This window comes from Cydia splendana, chromosome 13 (genome assembly GCF_910591565.1).
Source record: "Cydia splendana chromosome 13, ilCydSple1.2, whole genome shotgun sequence".
NCBI classification, from domain to species: Eukaryota; Metazoa; Arthropoda; class Insecta; order Lepidoptera; family Tortricidae; genus Cydia; species Cydia splendana.
In genome coordinates, this window is record NC_085972.1 from 4,013,155 (window position 1) to 4,032,404 (window position 19,250).

At 38.0% G+C, this 19,250-nt stretch overlaps 1 protein-coding gene across 1 annotated transcript in view; it reads right to left on the reverse strand.

Annotated features, from left to right (window-relative positions):
* Window positions 1-1,142: 1,142 nt before the first annotated feature.
* LOC134796422 (uncharacterized) overlaps window positions 1,143-19,250 on the reverse strand; it is a 256,080-nt gene continuing 237,972 nt past the window's right edge. Inside the window, exons 2-6 of the mRNA XM_063768626.1 lie at window positions 5,358-5,546; window positions 4,130-4,317; window positions 2,879-3,089; window positions 2,278-2,509; window positions 1,143-1,957 (exon numbers count right to left, since the gene is read on the reverse strand). Of these exons, the coding sequence (XP_063624696.1) occupies window positions 1,495-1,957; window positions 2,278-2,509; window positions 2,879-3,089; window positions 4,130-4,317; window positions 5,358-5,546 (1,283 nt within the window). The 3' untranslated portion in view covers window positions 1,143-1,494. The remainder of the gene's footprint in view (window positions 1,958-2,277; window positions 2,510-2,878; window positions 3,090-4,129; window positions 4,318-5,357; window positions 5,547-19,250) is intronic.

Below are 19,250 nucleotides of genomic sequence, written 5' to 3' on the forward strand. Positions count from 1 at the left end.
TTTAGGGTTCCGTACCCAAAGGGTAAAACGGGACCCTATTACTAAGACTTCGCTGTCCGTCCGTCCGTCCGTCCGTCCGTCCGTCCGTCCGTCCGTCCGTCCGTCCGTCCGTCCGTCCGTCCGTCCGTCCGTCCGTCCGTCTGTCACCAGGCTGTATCTCACGAACCGTGATAGCTAGACAGTTGAAATTTTCACAGATGATGTATTTCTGTTGCCGCTATAACAACAAATACTAAAAACAGAATAAAATAAAGATTTAAATGGGGCTCCCATACAACAAACGTGATTTTTGACCAAAGTTAAGCAACGTCGGGAGTGGTCAGTATTTGGATGGGTGACCGTTTTTTTTTGCTTTTTTTTGTTTTTTTTTTTTATTATGGTACGGAACCCTTCGTGCGCGAGTCCGACTCGCACTTGCCCGGTTTTTTTTATGTTTGACGATCTTTTTGTGAAATTCTTAGTATTCAATTTGATCTGTATAATAATATTACTAATCCAACATTACGATGGAATAATATTAACTGCAATAAATTGCTCTGATAATTAGCTTAAGATAATATAATTATTATTATGTAAAACGTTCATAAGTACTTGTTACTAGGCCTACATGAATAATAAGTATTTTTGACTTTGACTTTGACTTTGACGCTCTTATTCTCGTAACAATAAAGTCGCGGCAAGTTCAATTTGAACACCTAGCCAGCTTAGCAACTATTGCTGCTGACTGTACAAACATATAAGTAGAACGATATTCTTACCTTATCGCTTGGCCAATCCCTTTGATGTGCGGCCGAAAAACCGACACCGCGGCCAACTCATCGCCAACCCGCGCGTAAAAGCCAACCGACACCAATACCCCCTCTACACGTAGTCCCAACATATTGGACCAATAGGTTGGGCCAACGTGTAGAGGAGCCATTACAATCGCTCCTAATCTATCTTCTTTGTATTACAATTTGTAGCAGCAAAATCTAATATATACCAGACATAGATAAGATATATGTTACTTCAATGTTCATGCCAAGTTTCATGTCATTTTAAAACGAGTGCGAAACGGGGCGGCGGCTAGGTTCGTGTGATACGACGATGATGACCCTTAATAATCACCTGCAGTGAATAATATAATCAAATAAAATACACACACTGTTCAACACAATTTTATTGTTTCATTACAATTTCAGCCTTGCTTTTATAAATAGTTTTTACATTATTTACACCACCAACACCATTTACACTTTTTTGAGTACAAATTCCGTAAAAAGTTTCGAATTTTTAAATAATTTTAGCGTTACATGTAGACAGATATGAGAAAAATATTTTACCTTTCATTCTAATTTAGATACGCATACAATGTTTCAATGATAAGAGTACAGAAAATGGATCCAATGAAGAAAGTAAATATAATTTGGACCCTAAATTAATTCCTCCTTACATGAACGATCATAACATTCTAAGATGGTTATCTGTAGAGCTACAATCGCTCTTCTCGTACTGTCATTGTCTCGACAGACCTAGACTATTTGCTATTTGTGAACACCGAGCTACAACTTCATCTTGAAGCAGACTAAAAGACATCGCTATGAGTATGAGTCCAAAAACTAGATACGCACAACAAGCGATCATCTGTATGTATTCGCTTTTGGAATTTTCTGTTGTGTGCTTGGCTGTTAGGAAACTTGTTGGGACGAAGTCTCCGAAGCCGATGGTGGCTAGAGCTATAAAGCAGAAGTAGGCAGCGTCGAGGAAGCTCCAGTTTTCCCAAGCGGAGAAGATGGCAGCACCAACACAGATGTATGCTAGAAGGAGGAAGAGTACGATGCTGACGGGGACGTGGCAGTGCTCGATCGCGTGGTTGATGTGCTGAACGCTGGTGCTGCTGCTTGGGACGGCACAGCTTTTGGATTTGTCGTCCTTCCAGATCAAAGGCACTCGTGATGGGGTGTCGTGGGGGCATATTCTGAAAATAGAAATAATATGGAGCTGTATTGGGTGTTTCTTATGTAAAAATAAAATTCTCAAAAGGTATCGAAGAAAGAAATAGTATCAGAAAGTAGTTAGTGAATAAAAATGAAGACAATATATTAGAGAAAAAAGAAGATCATAACTTTAACGTATTTATGTAGTTATGGTTCAAGACACAAGATTCAAAATATTATTTTTCAAGTAGGCCTAGCAACAAGCACTTTCTAACAGTAATTTCATTACAAATCAAATATAATTATCCTATTAAGTGTTTGTAAAGTAACACTGATGATTTTTTAGAGAAATAATACTCACGATTCATCAGGATCTTCAGAATCCTCCAAATCTTCCTGGCTCCTGTTCATTGGCAGCTCCCCACACTCCTCAGCTATCAGCTGATCTATGACGGCTCCCCTCGGCCTCTGGATGGTGCGACCCCGCCCTCGCCCTGGACTATGTCCGTGGACTGTAGCCAGGCACTTCATGCTGCCCATGGTCCGTTTGCGATCTAGCGTTTGGGTTTGTAGTGCTGATGATGTGTGAGGTTCTGTAGAAAGATAATTAGTCTTTTAGAAGCTACCTATAGGTAAGTCTTATGATAAATTATTCTTCTGAACTCCAATAACTTTGAGTTCAATAAATAATTAATTTTATAAAGTTATAAGAAATGGGTTATCTAGCCCTTTTCTTTTTCTATAGTCATTCCTTAATGACTGAGGTCGTGATCATTAATTGGATTTGGCGTCTACATTTGGCATTTACTCGTATAATCCTTCATCAGGTTCTGTCCTGTCCATCGCATCTCTTAGAACTAAGCAAAACTTAAAAGAGTTAAGGTATTCAAGCTTCCACTATCAACTTTTCCAGACTTTCGTCATGCATGCGTGCAAAAGGTTTTATACAGGTAGGTACCCACCATCAGCCAAGGCACTGCGCTTGACGCGGCCCAGCGTGGCAGACTTAGGGCTGGGCGGCGCTCTCTCGAACACCTGGGAATACTGTCCCCTCTCTCCAGCTCTGGCCCGGACGGTTCCAGGTCGCCGAGGAGGGAACGACGTGTACTGGTTGTTCTCGGCAGGTTGCGGTAGTAAGCGTTGCTGTTCGTGGAGTTGGAAGTGGTTCTCAATCTGAGAATAATTAAATAGATGATATTAGTCTGCTTTGGCATTTACATGAATACCAAGAAAATATTGCAAAGCCGAAGCCAGCAAGGTTTTTAGACCCAAAAATCTTCTTACGAGGATATTCCTAAGTTTTTAAAAGGGGTGAAATAATAAATAACAAAAACCGGCCAAGTGCGAGTTGGACTCGCGCACAAAGGGTTCCGTACCATTATGTTAAAAACGGCATAAAAATCATGTTTGCTGTATGGGAGCCCCACTTTAATATTCATTATATTCTGTTTTTAGTATGTATTTGTTGTTATAGCGGCAACAGGAATACATCATCTGTGAAAATGTCAACTATCTATATATTAGCTATCACGATTCATGAGTTACAGCCTGGTGACAGACAAGCAGACGAACGGAGGGTCAGGCGGACAGCGAAGTCTTAGTAATAGGGTCCCGTTTTTACCCTTTGGGTACGAAACCCTAAAAACTGTCGTACCTAATACACGGTGTAACATGAGGAAACCGAATAATTTTAACAGCGTATTCCTGATCATATTTAGAGACAAAAATGTCCTATAAACTTTTTTGAAATTCGCCTAGTTTCAGAGATAATATTAATTAAAAAAAAAAACAAGTTTTTATTGTTACATAGTGTAAAAGGCCTTTTTGATGGTGATGTTGCTGCTATGGGACGTAGTCTAAATATCCTTATTGATAGATGTCAAAAAGTGACAAGTAACACTTTGAAAAGTAGGTTTTACGAATAAAAAATGTAAAAATCAATTTTTAGTGACAAGTTTACCAATAACATTTATTTTTTATGTACAAATACATTAAAAAAATTGAAAAAACAACACAAAAAAAAATTTTTTTTGGCTAAATTGACCTAAACTCATCTTACATTTTTTCCTTCTTTTGACCTCAGAAATGCGTGGTTAAAATTATTCGGTGTCCTCATGTTACACCGTGTATAGTCCCGGAGCGTTTATCATCCCAAACTGTATACAGGTATTTCAAATTCGTATTAATACTAGGTTTTCGCATTTTAATCTCACCTCTCCTTCTTTTCTCCACGTATTTGGCACCTTCTTCTTAGTAGCACTTAGCCATCCAGCTCTTGCCAGCCGTGCCAGCGACGCGCCCAAGCCCGCCAAGCATGCCAGCGTCAACGGTACGCCGGCAGCCGCGTACGCCACGGTAGCTGCCCTGCCGGCCGCTGTTCGAGGAGATACATTGCCGTAACCTGGAAAGGTAAAAATCTTAAAATAAGTCGCTTTAATAGAAGGGTGGGAAGAGGGTAGGGGGAGGCGGAGGGGGAGGGTAGGGGGAGGGGGAACGGGGCTCCGGCCCGGCCCCAGCCCGGTCAAGCGTGAGTCATCCTTTAATTTGTCGCTCGCCGCGCCGTATGCTGAAGGCGTCAGGCACAAGAAGTATTGAAATAACATACAGTACTTAAAAATCTGTGGCTATGGTTTAAAAAAAATGAATCGTAGAAAAATGCTGTAATGATTACCAAATTATGTTATCGGATGGGACCTGAATAAGAGGGGAAAATAGGACAAGATGTTTAGGGGCGTCTAAAACTTGTAGCTAAAGTTCTTTTAAAAACATAATTTAATATAAATTCAATAGTATTCTGAATCGTTGATAAACTTGCTTTTACATTAAGATTATTCCGCTGTCACAAAATTTTATGAGACAGTGATTTATTGAGCAAGTTTATTCTACGATAATATTTTACTTGCCACAATAATTTTAGGTTAGCCAACTTAAAAGCGTTATTGCTGTGTCAAATTATTTTGATTGATGTTTAGTGTTGTTGACTAGTACCAAATTCAGCAAACTTAAACCTGTTATATTTATAACATTTTCAGCACATTAGCATTTCAATTGAAATTTCGTTTTTCAAATCACATGAAACAAACACAAATCGCCTTTTAGAACTGATTTGGGCGCAGCATTCAGTCTCATTGTTACTTACTCCCAACTCCGTATATAATCAAGATATCAAGATGATGACTGACCTATAGTTGTAATCAATGTGATGCAGTATATGAGTGCGCCAGAGAAGGTCTACTTGTAGTCCAGCGTGTGCTCCTGAGGCTGTCGACTCCAGACATGGACAAACTATTTAAGGTATTGTTGACTTTTTCTTTTCTAACTCTTTCTTTATACATACCGGTTCTTTGACAAGTAGACTGCCTTTTAGAGCCTGAATTTAGGAGGAGAATTCAGCCAGATTGTCAAACGCAACTCCAGAATCAAAGTATCAAGATGACTGACCTATAGTGGTAATCAATGTGATGCAATATATGAGTGCGCCAGAGAAGGTCCACTTGGAGTCCAGCGCCAACTCTTGAGGTTGCACGTCCGACGCCTGCCGGGCTGCCGCCACGATGGATGACTCGAACTTTCGGAGCTGTTCGTGGACCAGGCGGGTCCAGTTGCGCTCGTACAGGACGTTGAGGCGTTCTGGAAGGAAAAGGATATCAATAACCTCTTGTCTGTGTATGATAACGATAAGGATTCTGAACGAATTTGTTATCATCTTTTAGCTTTTTTTTTCAGAACGATATTTTTCGCTGTATATAGGACAACCGTGGTTTGAATTTGATTTTTGATCACTAAACAAGTAAACATATTAAGCTAATAGACATCAAGGAAACCGAGGTACCACTGTAACTTATGTGCCCAAAACTTTCCAAAAAAGTTTTTTAAAAGTTATTCTCGTAATTCCTCATGGCGAAGATTTAAATATGCACATTTCTCTATGTACGGCTATATTAAACATTGTTGAGATTAGTAAAGTTTCGACTAGAAAATTGGTAACTTGAATAATAGTTAAAAAATCTCACAAAATCCGGGAGGCCCCCCTACCCTACCTACTCGACTAAAGGACTGTACGGTTACCATCAGTTTGTCACTGACATAAACGCCGTCGAGAACGTAATTTACTTTCTATACATCTCGCTCGCACTCGCATATTAGTGCAAACGGGATGTATAGAAAGTAAATTACGTTCTCGACGGCGTTTACGTCAGTGACAAACTGATGGTAACTGTACTGGTGCAAATTTCATTCAATAGCGTGACGTGACGTACGCGTTGCGTTAACTGGCATTTTGTATGGGATTTTGAGTTTCCAAAACGTCCCGCTTGGCGCGCTGTTCAAAATCCCATACAAAAATAGACATAACGCAAACGCGAACGCTCGTCACGCCATTGGATGAAATTTACACTAGGGGTTCTGCAGTCAACTTTATAGATTTTGTTATAAGAGAGTAGAGACTACACGATCCCACAGTCAAACCGTGTAAACTGTTTTGTGGGACACTGTACTTGTATAAGCTGTATATTTTTATGTTAATAAATATATCAATAAAATAAATAACTTGTCAATTATGCCACAGTAAAAGTTTGTTAGTTGCCGGCAAGAAGAAAATAGCTAGTTAGAGACAATATTCTTTACTGACAAACAATGCATTATGAAAGACGCAGACAACAAGCGCTTCTGTCACTAATAAGCGATTTCTTAACAGACAACCTTCCTCAAAATCTACACCATATAGTTAGATAAGAAACATCATATTATTTATTTGTTCAAAATTGTCAGTTTAATTTCCTTAAATATTATTCTAATACCTACTAGAATGATTATTTATTCAAATTAAACGGGAGAGCCTATTCTTGACATCATCTCAAATTTACACCCAACTGGGTCACGAGATACGAGAGACGTGAAAAATGACAATCCCACTTAATAACCCGTGAAACCCTTTTGGAGTCTGCTTAGCTTCATTCAAGTTTAAATGGCAGTTGGAAATTTACTGAAAATTGGATCCTGTGACAGGGTCTTGTCGGAACAGTTGTATTTTGGTTCTCGATAATTAAACGCATTAGTGAAACAAATCTCCACAATTTTGATACAAGCGAAAATTATGTTACCAAGCGATTTTATATTGCTTTATGAAATAAAGCTATATTAGCCATTTTATATAAAATTTACAACTGAATATAATACTATATTCCTTCCTAGACGTTTAAGTCTCATTTTATCGATGTTTCCGCTTTCCAGATATCACTTATTTTCAGATTTTTTCATTCTATAGTACGCATCAGTCACCCAACTTAAGGATGACTCACGCTGGAACGGTCCAGTACGGTTACCATCAGTTTGTCACTGACATAAACGCCGTCGAGAACGTAATTTACTTTCTATACATCTCGCTCGCACTCGCATATTAGTGCAAACGGGATGGATAGAAAGTAAATTACGTTCTCGACGGCGTTTATGTCAGTGACAAACTGATGGTAACCGTACTGGTCCAGTTCGAGGCGTCCGACACTTTAATTTTCTATAGAAATCGTCACGTGATCACCCGTTATAGAAAACAAAGTGTCCGATGCTTCGGCCCAGACACAGACATACTTCTGTTAGAAACTGTCCTTCGTAAACTAGTGACGGATGGTGACGAACGTGCCCAAACTCCACGGAACCCTAAAAATAGCCACCGAATTTCCCTTCTACAAGATAAGATGTTCACAAGAGCCCATTATAACTTCGATGGCCAACACTTAAATTAACGGCCACCGCAATCACCGGCCCTGTTTAGTTTAATCTAAAGTTTAAAGAGCTATTTAACTTTAAGATTTCGCTGAAGCGCCCTTGTTGTGGCTGTCTTTCATTAGATCAAAGTTCAACTTTTCTAGTTTTAATTTAAGAGTAACTTTTGTAATGAAAGCTGGATTGTAATTTATCAAGTGGGCTCTATAAATTTTAATCTGGGGACACCGTTTTTTCGTCTTAGAATCGAAAGAGCTCGTGATTCTGAAAATAAATAAAATAAAAATGTCCAAATGAAAAATTAAACATTGCAGTGCATTAATTTAAATACTTAATATAGCCCAAGTATTCGTCTGTCTGCGTTGTATTTATTTATAACTGAATTGATTATCAACCGACCCGTTCATTTTATATTGTATATACACCGTGTTTTTATTGAATTCCGTTAACTTCGGGGTATAGTTAAGTACGTTTATAAGAACTAAATGGCATAGTTAATTTTCAAAAAAAAAAATTTTTTTTTGTTTTCTTTTTTTTTTGTTTAAAAAGTACCTAATTAAATGTAGCATATAGCGTTGTTGTAACACGGGCATTACATTTAACTCAACCAAACAATTGAAATCTGTGACATATCAATGTCATTTCGTACATCCATCGACCGAGATTGTACTTAAGTTTAGTAGCAAAAGTATGAACTCATTCTAAACACTAATCAATATGTAAGCCGGCCCTAAGGCAAGTGTACACGCTTGTAGAGGCCTTATAGGAAAAAAATAAATTATGGATTATCTCCGAAATGGACTTAATTAGAACATCGGTGTCTTTGAGAAAGTTACTTGATTTAAGCTCAGGAATGCACCCTTGAAATTAACGGAAATCAAAAAAAAACACGGTGTATTTATACCTCTATTATTATCTCTCCTAGATTGATGGTAAGTAGAACGCACCAGTTAAACATCTAGTAAGGTATCATTTAAAGTGCAAAATCCGCTATAAAACGTTTCCTTTGTCCTGTTAATTAGTCTGTCAGAGCATGTTATTTATTCCGTTTCTCTCAAATCACATTCTTAAGCTAAAATTGTTTCATTACTCGGATACCTCCCGTCTTTTCTACGTGATTGGTCTTCTAAACTTCTAATTAAAATTCCAGCCAATAACAGAACTCTAAACAAGCTTTGAAAATCGGACGTTGCTGATTGGCTCATTCAAGTGAACGTTCGTTCTAAATTTAAAACGTGAATTCAATAACGTTAGCTTAATTTTCGTGCTCACAGTCACATGCATGGTTGAAGCTATGTTAACACGAAGTTAATCTGTTTTTTTTTATTAAATTACTTTGCTTAGAAATAAACACATTTCATTTTGTGTACCTATAGGTAATCATATTGACGTAAAAATAGGTAATAAATGTGTAACTTCTATTTTATAAACTATTTATTATCTTAGTAAATTGAAACCTTAGAAGTTTTGTGTGTAGGTAGGTACAAATTCTACTTGCTCTAATTTCTTTGTAAAACATTTCTTTACCAACGAAAACTAGTACCAGAAATAGTACCTACATAGTATTATGTTAAATAAATGTTCATGGCAAGTTTAATGTAATTCATATAAATCATGTCGTTTAAAAAACTGGTCAAGTGCGAGTCGGACTCGCGCACGAAGGGTTCCGTACAATTACGGATAAATAATAGTTTTATTCTGTTTTTAGTATTTGTTGTTATAGCGGCAACAGAAATACATCATTTGTGAAAATTTCAACTGCCTAGCTGTCACGGTTCATGAGATACAGCCTGGTGACAGACAGACGGACAGTGGAGTCTTAGTCATAGGGTTTACCCTTTGGGTACGGAACCCTAAAAATGAGAGCGTAATATCGATTGTACGGCGGCGACTAAGTTCGTCAGTCAATATCAAATCAAAATCAAACTAGGCAAAATTTGGATTGCCACCCACTTACATGGACAATAATTATTGCTTCATGGACAGTACTGTAATGACTGTATTATGGTATAGTAATAGCATAGTCATTATATAATTTGAGACACTGAGGTGAACATAATTGAGCTGAATACAATTCGACTTTATTTAATAACGGTTAACGACATTGCCTAATGTGCAAGCCCCGTTATCTACTCATGATTCCACTATAACTTGTATCATGACCGTTTAGTAATTCAACATGTAGTAGGTAGTGTAGAGGATTTAAAATAAGTTTTAATATGTTTTTTAGGTATACCTACTCGTATAATAAAAAAAATATTCGGCGTAGGGTAAGACGCCATTAACTGGCCACCGGCCAATAACTGGCCACCCTAAATTATAAATGAATTCTATTGGCCAGCCTTCAATAACATAATAGCCACCTTACTAAAATGAATTATGTTTATAGGTGAATAGAATTCATTTTTAGTTTAGGGTGGCCAGTTATTAACAGGTGGCCAGCTACTGGTGAATTACCCTAGTTGGTGACGGGTGGCTGGCGAAGTTAGAGTAATATAGAATTTGTATTTTTTTATTTTAAAAATATTTCCATGCAGCTCTATTTATTGTGAATTAAATGGACATCTCTTTCTTCGTAATTTATTATTATAATATTTTACTCAGTGTGAATTGTGTTTATTTAATTATCTTTATTTTTAAATTTGATTCAGGTCTAATTTCAAAAACTTAAAAATATAAAACTATTTTGGCACCAGCGTTTCATACGGTAGATAATTTTGCCAACCCTTATTTTCAATGAATTGCCACTTTGATAACGGGGTGTAGTTATGAGATTTGTAGGTAATGTCACGAACTATCAAAAACAATGTGACATTGCGGCTCTTTTGACCTCTTCCCAGAATTTAGGGCAATTATGCCCTCGGTCCCGCTCTTGATTGATTACAACTATGTTTCAATTAACAAGCAGTTACTATGTGATTGCTATAGGTATTATTACCTGAATAGCAATTTATTTATTTAGTCGTATGGCATAAGTTCTTAAAATATAGGCAATCAATTATCAATTAAAATTACAACAAAATAATTATAAAGTCATAAGGCTGAGTTCTTCCATCCCCAACTGCGCAAAAGGTAGTTGCATCGGCCATGAATTGCAATTGTGGTTTAAGGATGTCATGTCATGTTCTATGACGGCTGATCGGTGATCACGTGGTGCTTTCCATAGAAAACGAAGCGCCGGAATCTCCGGCCTGGCCCCGGCCCGGTCCAGCGTGAGTTATCCTTTAACCTCTTTGTCTGTTTATAATAAGGATCGTGACCGAATTTCAGTCATCTTTTAACATTTCATGTTCATTTTGAGGGTTTCGTACCCAGGGTAAAAACGGGACCCTATTACTAAGACTCCACTGTCCGTCTGTCCGTCCGTATGTCTGTCACCATGCTGAAATTTTCACAGATGATGTATTTCTGTTGCCGCTATAACAACAAATACTAAAAGTACGGAACCCTCGGTGGGCGAGTCCGACTCGCACTTTTCCTTTTTTTAACAGTTCATGTCAAATTCAATGTTATGTCATAATGTCGCTATAAAATAAGAGGTTAATTTCAATTGTATGGCGTTTTCGGCACATTACATTTTTTTTTTTATTTACTCTAATACCTATTTAAGCAAAAAAGCGTGAGGCCCGCCCGATGTTAAGCGGCCACTACAGCCTATGGACGCTTACAACTTTACAGAATCGCAAGGTGTTGCCCTTTCAGAATAAATGTGACGTTCCACGGGTAAAGTTACCTTATGGCGGTCGGCGCTTACGCCTTTATTAACGACGCTCCTATACTAATTAATGCGGTGCTACGCGACTTAAGCGCCGATCACCATAAGGTACCTTTACCCGTTGAACGTCACAAATATAAGGACTTACTGTGTTGACATGTTAATTAGTCAAAGAGAGTCTAAAAAGCAGACACCCATCTTAAAGTAGGTACAGTGAATGTCAATGACATGTTTACATTTTTTGGCTTTTTACAAGAGTAAGGCGCAAAAGTGTAAACATATACCTACGTATCTTTGGCATTGACTGTACCTAAATGTAAACACAGCGTTATTGAATAATATTTTCTTTGAGAATAAACTCGCGAAAATGTTATCTACAAGTTAAAAATAACTTTTTGCCGACGTGACGAAGATGAAACGATAATTGGCGTGTTCACGAAAATTACTTGATATAGGTAAGTAATTAGGTAATCACATAATGTAGGTATAGGTACCTACTGTAATATGTACTTGTAATAAATATATGATTTAGTCGTCACAGTCACCCTACCTTACCCTCGCCCTCGTAAGACCCACCACAGAAAGATTCCCAATTTTGAATTTGAATCTTGTTATATGTTATGTTCGAGTAGAAATATAGTACTATATTTAATAAAAAATATACGCGTCGACTTGAGAACCTCCTCCGTGTTTTTTTTTCGTCGGTTGAAAAGAATTTTCATAGTAAATTGGAATGAAATTCATTTGTTTTAAAACGCAATGAAACAAAGGAAACGCTTCTCTTATTTCATTGCGTTTTAAAACAAATGAAGTTGCTAGTTTATGTACCTACATTATTATACACTTACATGATTGAGTATATCGTTGAAAATTTTACTTCCACATTATAAGGTAAGTACTTCTATTTTAAAACATCCAGATTCGTTCTTGGGTAGGGTACTTATATTTTACGTTTTATCCGGCTATGGAAAACCGCTATCGTCGCCGCACGACTGCGATCCGGAAATAAAATCTAAAGGAATAAATCCGGTACCGGTGCGGTTACCAGACGTCAGGACTTTCCTGACACGTTCAGGAATTTTTAACATTTCTCAGCCCTGCAGGATCCCGATTTAGATTTATCCTCCTGAGACTAAATGTACATTACAATGTACATAATCGTGCAATCTAATTTGAACCTTTCATGAACCAAATAGAGTAGCATTCAAAATGTTACAACTTTATATGTTGGGCTTACGAGGTTATTTTACGTGTTGTAGGCAGGCATCCTGGCGGGGTCGCCATGTAGGGTCGGGCGTTGAGACAAACAACTAGGTTCGAGTATAAAATAAACGTATAATGCATTAAAACACAAGGCCTTAAATACTATAGTACCTATGCGCATGTATGCGTGTGGGTAAGGTGTAGTGTAGTGCATACTACAGTGTTTCAGCTTTGGTCTTATTTTGATGCGACCTTGAAGATCGCTTACGCTGATTCTGCTTGCGAAATGAATTCAAAGTGAGATGCGCGCCAATCCCTCAGACTGACAGTCGTATCAAAACCAAAATAAACAATAGGGTTTATATTTAAGTTTAGTTTTTAACAATAGGGTTCGTACAATACAACACAATATACATACGTATATTTTGTATGTACTTAAATAAATGATTTTCCCAACGCAGTTAAGATATAAGTATGTGACGTTCCACGATAAAAGGTACTTTATGGCGGTCGGCGCTTACGCTGTTGTTAACGACGCTTCAATACCTACTAAAGCTGTAAGCGCCAACCGTTGCGGTACCTTTACCCGTGAAACGTCACATATTTTAGTTATTTAAAGATAACGCCGAAAATAGAATTCCGCTGAGGAATTGTCCTTTTTATCTCCTTTACAAACATTTTACCAATTTTCTTTAGACAAGTTTTTCCTTATTATTGCTAATAGGGTATTAATTTTTTTATGTGAGTCTAATGGAACCAACTAAATTGTATTTTATGGGATCAATAAAATACACAGGAGGGCAAAATGGTCCAGTATACGAGTTATTTTTATTTTGTTGTTTCTCTCTATTCATATACGATAAAATTAATGAATATAATGTTTGTTATAAAGTAAAAATGGTTATACTATTTCGAAAATAATTTAAACTATGCTTTGCATACACCTAAGTACGGAGAGTAGCGTACTAATTAAAAAAAAAACTTAATAATTTTGTGCAACGGCTTAGCTACTTTATTAATAAACAAAATATTAAATAAATAATTAAGCATTTATACCCACACCCACAGCTGGGCACAGGCCTCCTCCCATTATTTGGATTATTATTGGCAAAACTTGCATAAAGGGACCTGCTTTTGGAGATAAGTAGGCGAAAATTATTTTTAATTTTTAGGGTTCCGTACCCAAGGGTAAAACGGGACCCTATTACTAAGACTTCGCTGTCCGTCCGTCCGTCCGTCCGTCCGTCCGTCCGTCCGTCCGTCCGTCCGTCCGTCCGTCTGTCACCAGGCTGTATCTCACGAACCGTGATAGCTAGACAGTTGAAATTTTCACAGATGATGTATTTCTGTTGCCGCTATAACAACAAATACTAAAAACAGAATAAAATAAAGATTTAAATGGGGCTCCCATACAACAAACGTGATTTTTGACCAAAGTTAAGCAACGTCGGGAGTGGTCAGTACTTGGATGGGTGACCGTTTTTTTTTTGCTTTTTTTTCGTTGACCGTTGTTATGGTATGGAACCCTTCGTGCACGAGTCCGACTCGCACTTGCCCGATTTTTTACTTTATTGATTCATAAAATTTACTCAGCATTACAGTGGACTAACACACTGTGAAATTTATAATAGACAGTATTTATACACAAGGTACATGATACAGTCTAGATAGGACAAACAGAACAAATATGAGAAAGAAAAACTTTTATACTTAATCATCATTAATGCCTAACACTTCATCTCTATTTATGGTATTGAAATATGCATATACTCGTATATGCATAAAACACATTTCCTTGACGTATTCTTAAAATGAATGTTCGTTTTTTGTGCAAAAATCCAATTTTCGCGGCACACACAGACAGCCAATCAAAACCCGACAGAAACTGACCGTTAATCCAAATAGGAGCCCAAAATTCTTCATTCACAAACGAAGCCCAAAAACAACGCCTGCGAAAACATCAGATTTTTCAATTTAGATCGTATCACGGCGCTGCAGTAATTTCGGGCGAAAAAATCGCATATTGAAATGTTACACCAGTCCGTTTGTCATTCACAAACGCTCGGAGAAACCAGTTTAAGACTGCCTTTCTGCCCTGCAGTTGCTTTAAAATACAGTGTCAAATTATATTAGGCACGAGCGACACTAGTGACAAATTTACTTGCGAATTATAGGCAGAGTCGGTCCTATCTCGATCTGGACACTGCCGTCGCCCGCGAGCCGAATTGGGTTCGTGATCTTGCATCCTATATGTAACCGTATTTAATCTTTTCGGGAAACTTAACGGCTTTTTATACGGCTAAAAATCTGTTTGCTCATCTTCCGCCTATAAACAACTGTATATTTTAGATAATTCATCGAAATTTACTTTTACGTTGTTAGACCGCTTTTGTAAATAAATATTCAAGCAAGTACCTAGTATAAATATTGAAGCAAGTAAGCAAACTTACCAAAGTTTGTGAGATGTTATTTATCTTGTAATTTTCAAACGCTAAAGTTTGTTCGTAATATAAAATACAATAGATTTAAAAGCAAATTTATGAAACCACTGCAAACATGAACTAAAAGTGCTTTAGTAAGTATAATTAAACTGTACATTATACAATATAATTTAATTTTCAAGGCACAAACTTTATAATAAATGACATGCGATTTTAGATAATTGCCGGCTAAGTAAGAGCAACGGATTTAATTAATCGACCAAACGCGCAGAGTATTGCAAATCCCATGCAATTATCCGTGACATTTGTAGAGGCCATAACAGGGCACATATAACTTTTGTACATTTTTTTATTTGTTGGTTAATTTTTTTTGTACTTCCGCCACCTTTAAATGTCACGAGTAAAATTCACTTTAAAGTCTTTTTTACAGTCAAATATAAAGTGGTGACTGTAAAATATTACTTTTGACAATAGAAACTCGACGAATGACCTATAAAGCGGTGCATTTTATGTGTTCTGAGAATTAAGGTTAGTCCAAATCTAAAAGTCGTATCATCATAGAAAAGCTTTGGCTGTTAAGACCTTTTTCATTGAGAGGTTTGAAGAACTAGGGAATTTGAAAGGTAGTAAGTTACTAGGAAAAGTTTGGCGGTTGTGACGTTTTTCGTTTGGGGATGTTTAAGTCGGTCGCAGCTCGCAACAAACGATGAGAGTCGTAACTGGAACGTACTAGTAGTTAAGCGTTCAGTTTTTGAGCTTTTAGATTATGAGAACGTGGGTTTCAATTAGTATCTTTTTAGGTTATTATGTAATGTACGTTTTTACTGTTAAACTTTGCTTGTTAGCAGCCTGTCGCCCGTAGCCTAGGGACCAATAAAATTCAAACTTATACCTAATTATTGTGATATCAAAATTATATTTAAATGATGGCAGTCGCCCGTGCGTCTTGCTCACGTTAGGTATTAATACCTAGGTAGGTACCAGTGGCGGCGCGTCAAACATATCCATAGGCAAGCCTAATTTGGCTTACATATTACCTTTACAACTCTGCTCAAACGTCCAAAAACGGGCAAGCCGGTGGGAATCGGCTTTCATAGACGCGCCGCCACTGGTAGGTACCTGACTACATGTATAGTTTGTAGATTTCTAATTGGCCCCGACGGCTACTCCTTTGTCTATTGTTAAGTAAAACCGAACGTGCTACTTACCTGCAAAAAAGGATCTTAATTATTCTATTTGGCACCTGAGCGCGGGCTCGTCCAACTCTCAAAAAAACCAGTGTAGGTGCGCTCTCCGATAACGCGCCTTTGTTATGCATCTCGATGACACATTTTAGACTGGTTCTGTAGCGTTCGACTCGCCGGCACTCAGTAACCGTAGTACTGAGTGCCGGCGAGTTGAACGGACCACACACATCCTAACAAAATATTTATCCATTAGTTCATTTTGAATCTTATTGCAATTTCCATACGAGTTGTAATTCAATTACCTGGGTAAAGTGAACGAACAATTTTTTATGCAGGTAGTATAATGAGCGGTTTTGCTTAACAATGGACAAAGGATTGGCCGTCGGGGCCTATTAGAAATCTACAAACTATACGAGCGAAATGCACTCGCGACTGACATCATTTTGATGTCTCAGTGTAAGTTTGAATTAACCACCTAATCGAGTTTGTATACCTATAGTAAAAATCCTACATTTTAATTATCTACAAAATTAATAATAAAAGCACATGGCATTGGCAAATAAATAACAAGTTATTTGTCATGGCTTACAAAGTATTGGTAGTATATTTTCGTACAATAACTAGCACAAAAACACGTACAATCAAACTTGTTCTTTATCCTCGCCTTATCCCGTTACGCGGGGTCGGCTTTCCTAATCTTGAGGTCACTTTGTTCGCTGATAAGCGTCGTCACTGGACAGGCCCAACTCCTTCATGTCTCAACTCATTCGTCAGCCAGGACCCCTATTCGACAAGCGATGTTTGACGTATCGTGTTGATCTCCCGTTGATGTGGCAAAAATCATAATTTCTCGAATACGTAGGTACAATGTCAAAATTTGACATTAGCAGCACAGTTAGGTGACATGACAACCAAACCAAACCGAACCACCCCGAGTTCAGAGTTGAGTTTTGGGTGTACCAAATGATATTATACAGTAAATCGAATCAACAAGATAAAATCAACATGCAATAAAATCAGCTGTTGTCACAATGTCAGCAATCACATGTCGAATTCCAGACCCCCCACAAGGTGGACTGACGACCTGGTAAAGGTCGCGGGAGTCCGCTGGATGCGGGTGGCGCAAGACCGGTCATTGTGGCACTCTTTGGGGGGAGGCCTATGTCCAGCAGTGGACGTCCTCTGGCTGATATGATGATGATGATGATGATGACATGTCGAATTTGGTCCCAGGTCTGGCCTGCCCCTTCCTCCCTTTGCTGCAGCCATGGAAAGGTCTACCCATCACATGTCCGAACCACATTAGTCTGGATTTCTTTAGCTTCTCGGTAACTGGTGCCACCTTGAAGGTGCCCCGAATGTATTTACATATTTCGGGCTTTATTTATACACACGTAACAATAAAACAAGGTAGTAAAATCGTTACCTCTCATGTTTTCCAATAACGCTACTGTCAACTGTCTATCAATGTCGGAAACCTTGACAGGAGGAAATAACGGTAAGTGTGAATATTATTGTTAGGTTGACGTTGACTATAGGTAAATATTATGACATTTCGCTGGCCCATTACAGCCTATTACAGGGTTCTATGTTACATTTTCAAGATATTGGAAATTCGACTTAATGTCACTATGACAATGTTCTAATTTCAGTTCGATAAAAGTGAAACATAGATGCATACAGAACCCTGTAATATTGGGCCAGCGTTTGTCGCAGCTTATAAGTAGTTTTTACACAATTTTACTTAGTTTCACACCGCTATAGGGGGCGTGCATGAACTATAAGGGGGCAGCATAGGACCCGTCAGATTTTTGGCGCGAGGCGTAAATGTGACGTTTATTACGCTTCCGATGTAGCCCACAAGTCGGCAAAACCTACTATGCACAAGGAAACGTGCCTACCTACGAGAACGGTAGATGGTGGCACTTGCTTTGGCAATGTACATGTGCACAACATATATTTCCGATTCAGGCCACAAGATGGCAGATCCTCCAACGCGCACGGTCCCTATAGATTTAACCTATTTTAATTGACCATTCAATCACCAAGAGATGTATAATAGTCTCCGTTCTATTAGAGCACATCATAATATATGTAGGTATGTAGGGAAATTACTGACTGAAGCATCTCAATAATCTGTCGTTAATTAACACATAATAATTATGTATTGTGTATTTGGCTTTTGTGTTAAAGTTACAAGGTAAATTACATATTATAATACATAATAATATGTACTAATATGTGGGTCAAAGAACGATGTAATGCCTTTGATATTGTTATTTATGCATGTATTTAAAAATTTATTTTTATTTCTTAAGGTAGGTCCTCTCCTTAGAAGTCAAAATAAAATGTAACCTATCTCACCTGGGCTACGAAAACAAATCGATTTTAATGTAATTCATCAAAATCGATTTGGCCACTACAGTAATAAGTTAAATCTAGCCGCATGATATCATTTACAGTGCATGTATGTACATAGACTGCTATTAACTTTTTCTTTTGTTTTAACACACGCCAGCGACCCGCTAGGCGGGTTCTAGGCTAGTAGGCTCGTTTCCCTACAAAGGGGAAGATGCACGAAATCGGCTACATACGTAGCATGTAGCTCATACTGCCAGTAAATGCTTTAACCGTAGGCTAGTCGAAATGCTACGGACTACGGCTACGGCCTACAGTCGCCATCCGATATATCGGAGCGGCCAAAGCGCTCACAAATATCTGAACACTGTTGTCGAGGCACTAAAGCGCGTGTTTAGATATTTTTGAGCACCTTGGCCGCTCCGATATATCTGATGGCGACTTTACGCTACAAACATTTAGTTGGAGCATTAAATTTTAGTACATATCGCTTACAACTCGCTATATGATCGTTCGTGCTTATTGGTGCGCGAGATACACTGAACAAATCAAAAAATCTGAATGCCGCAGTATGTAGCGAATATGCTTCATAGAGACGAAACAAACTTAAGCCTCGTGATTAGAGCTGAATACCGATACCGAATACCAAATTTTAAAATCTCATTTTAATATTATTCAGATGACTCTCAGTGCATTTTGAGTGCACCAA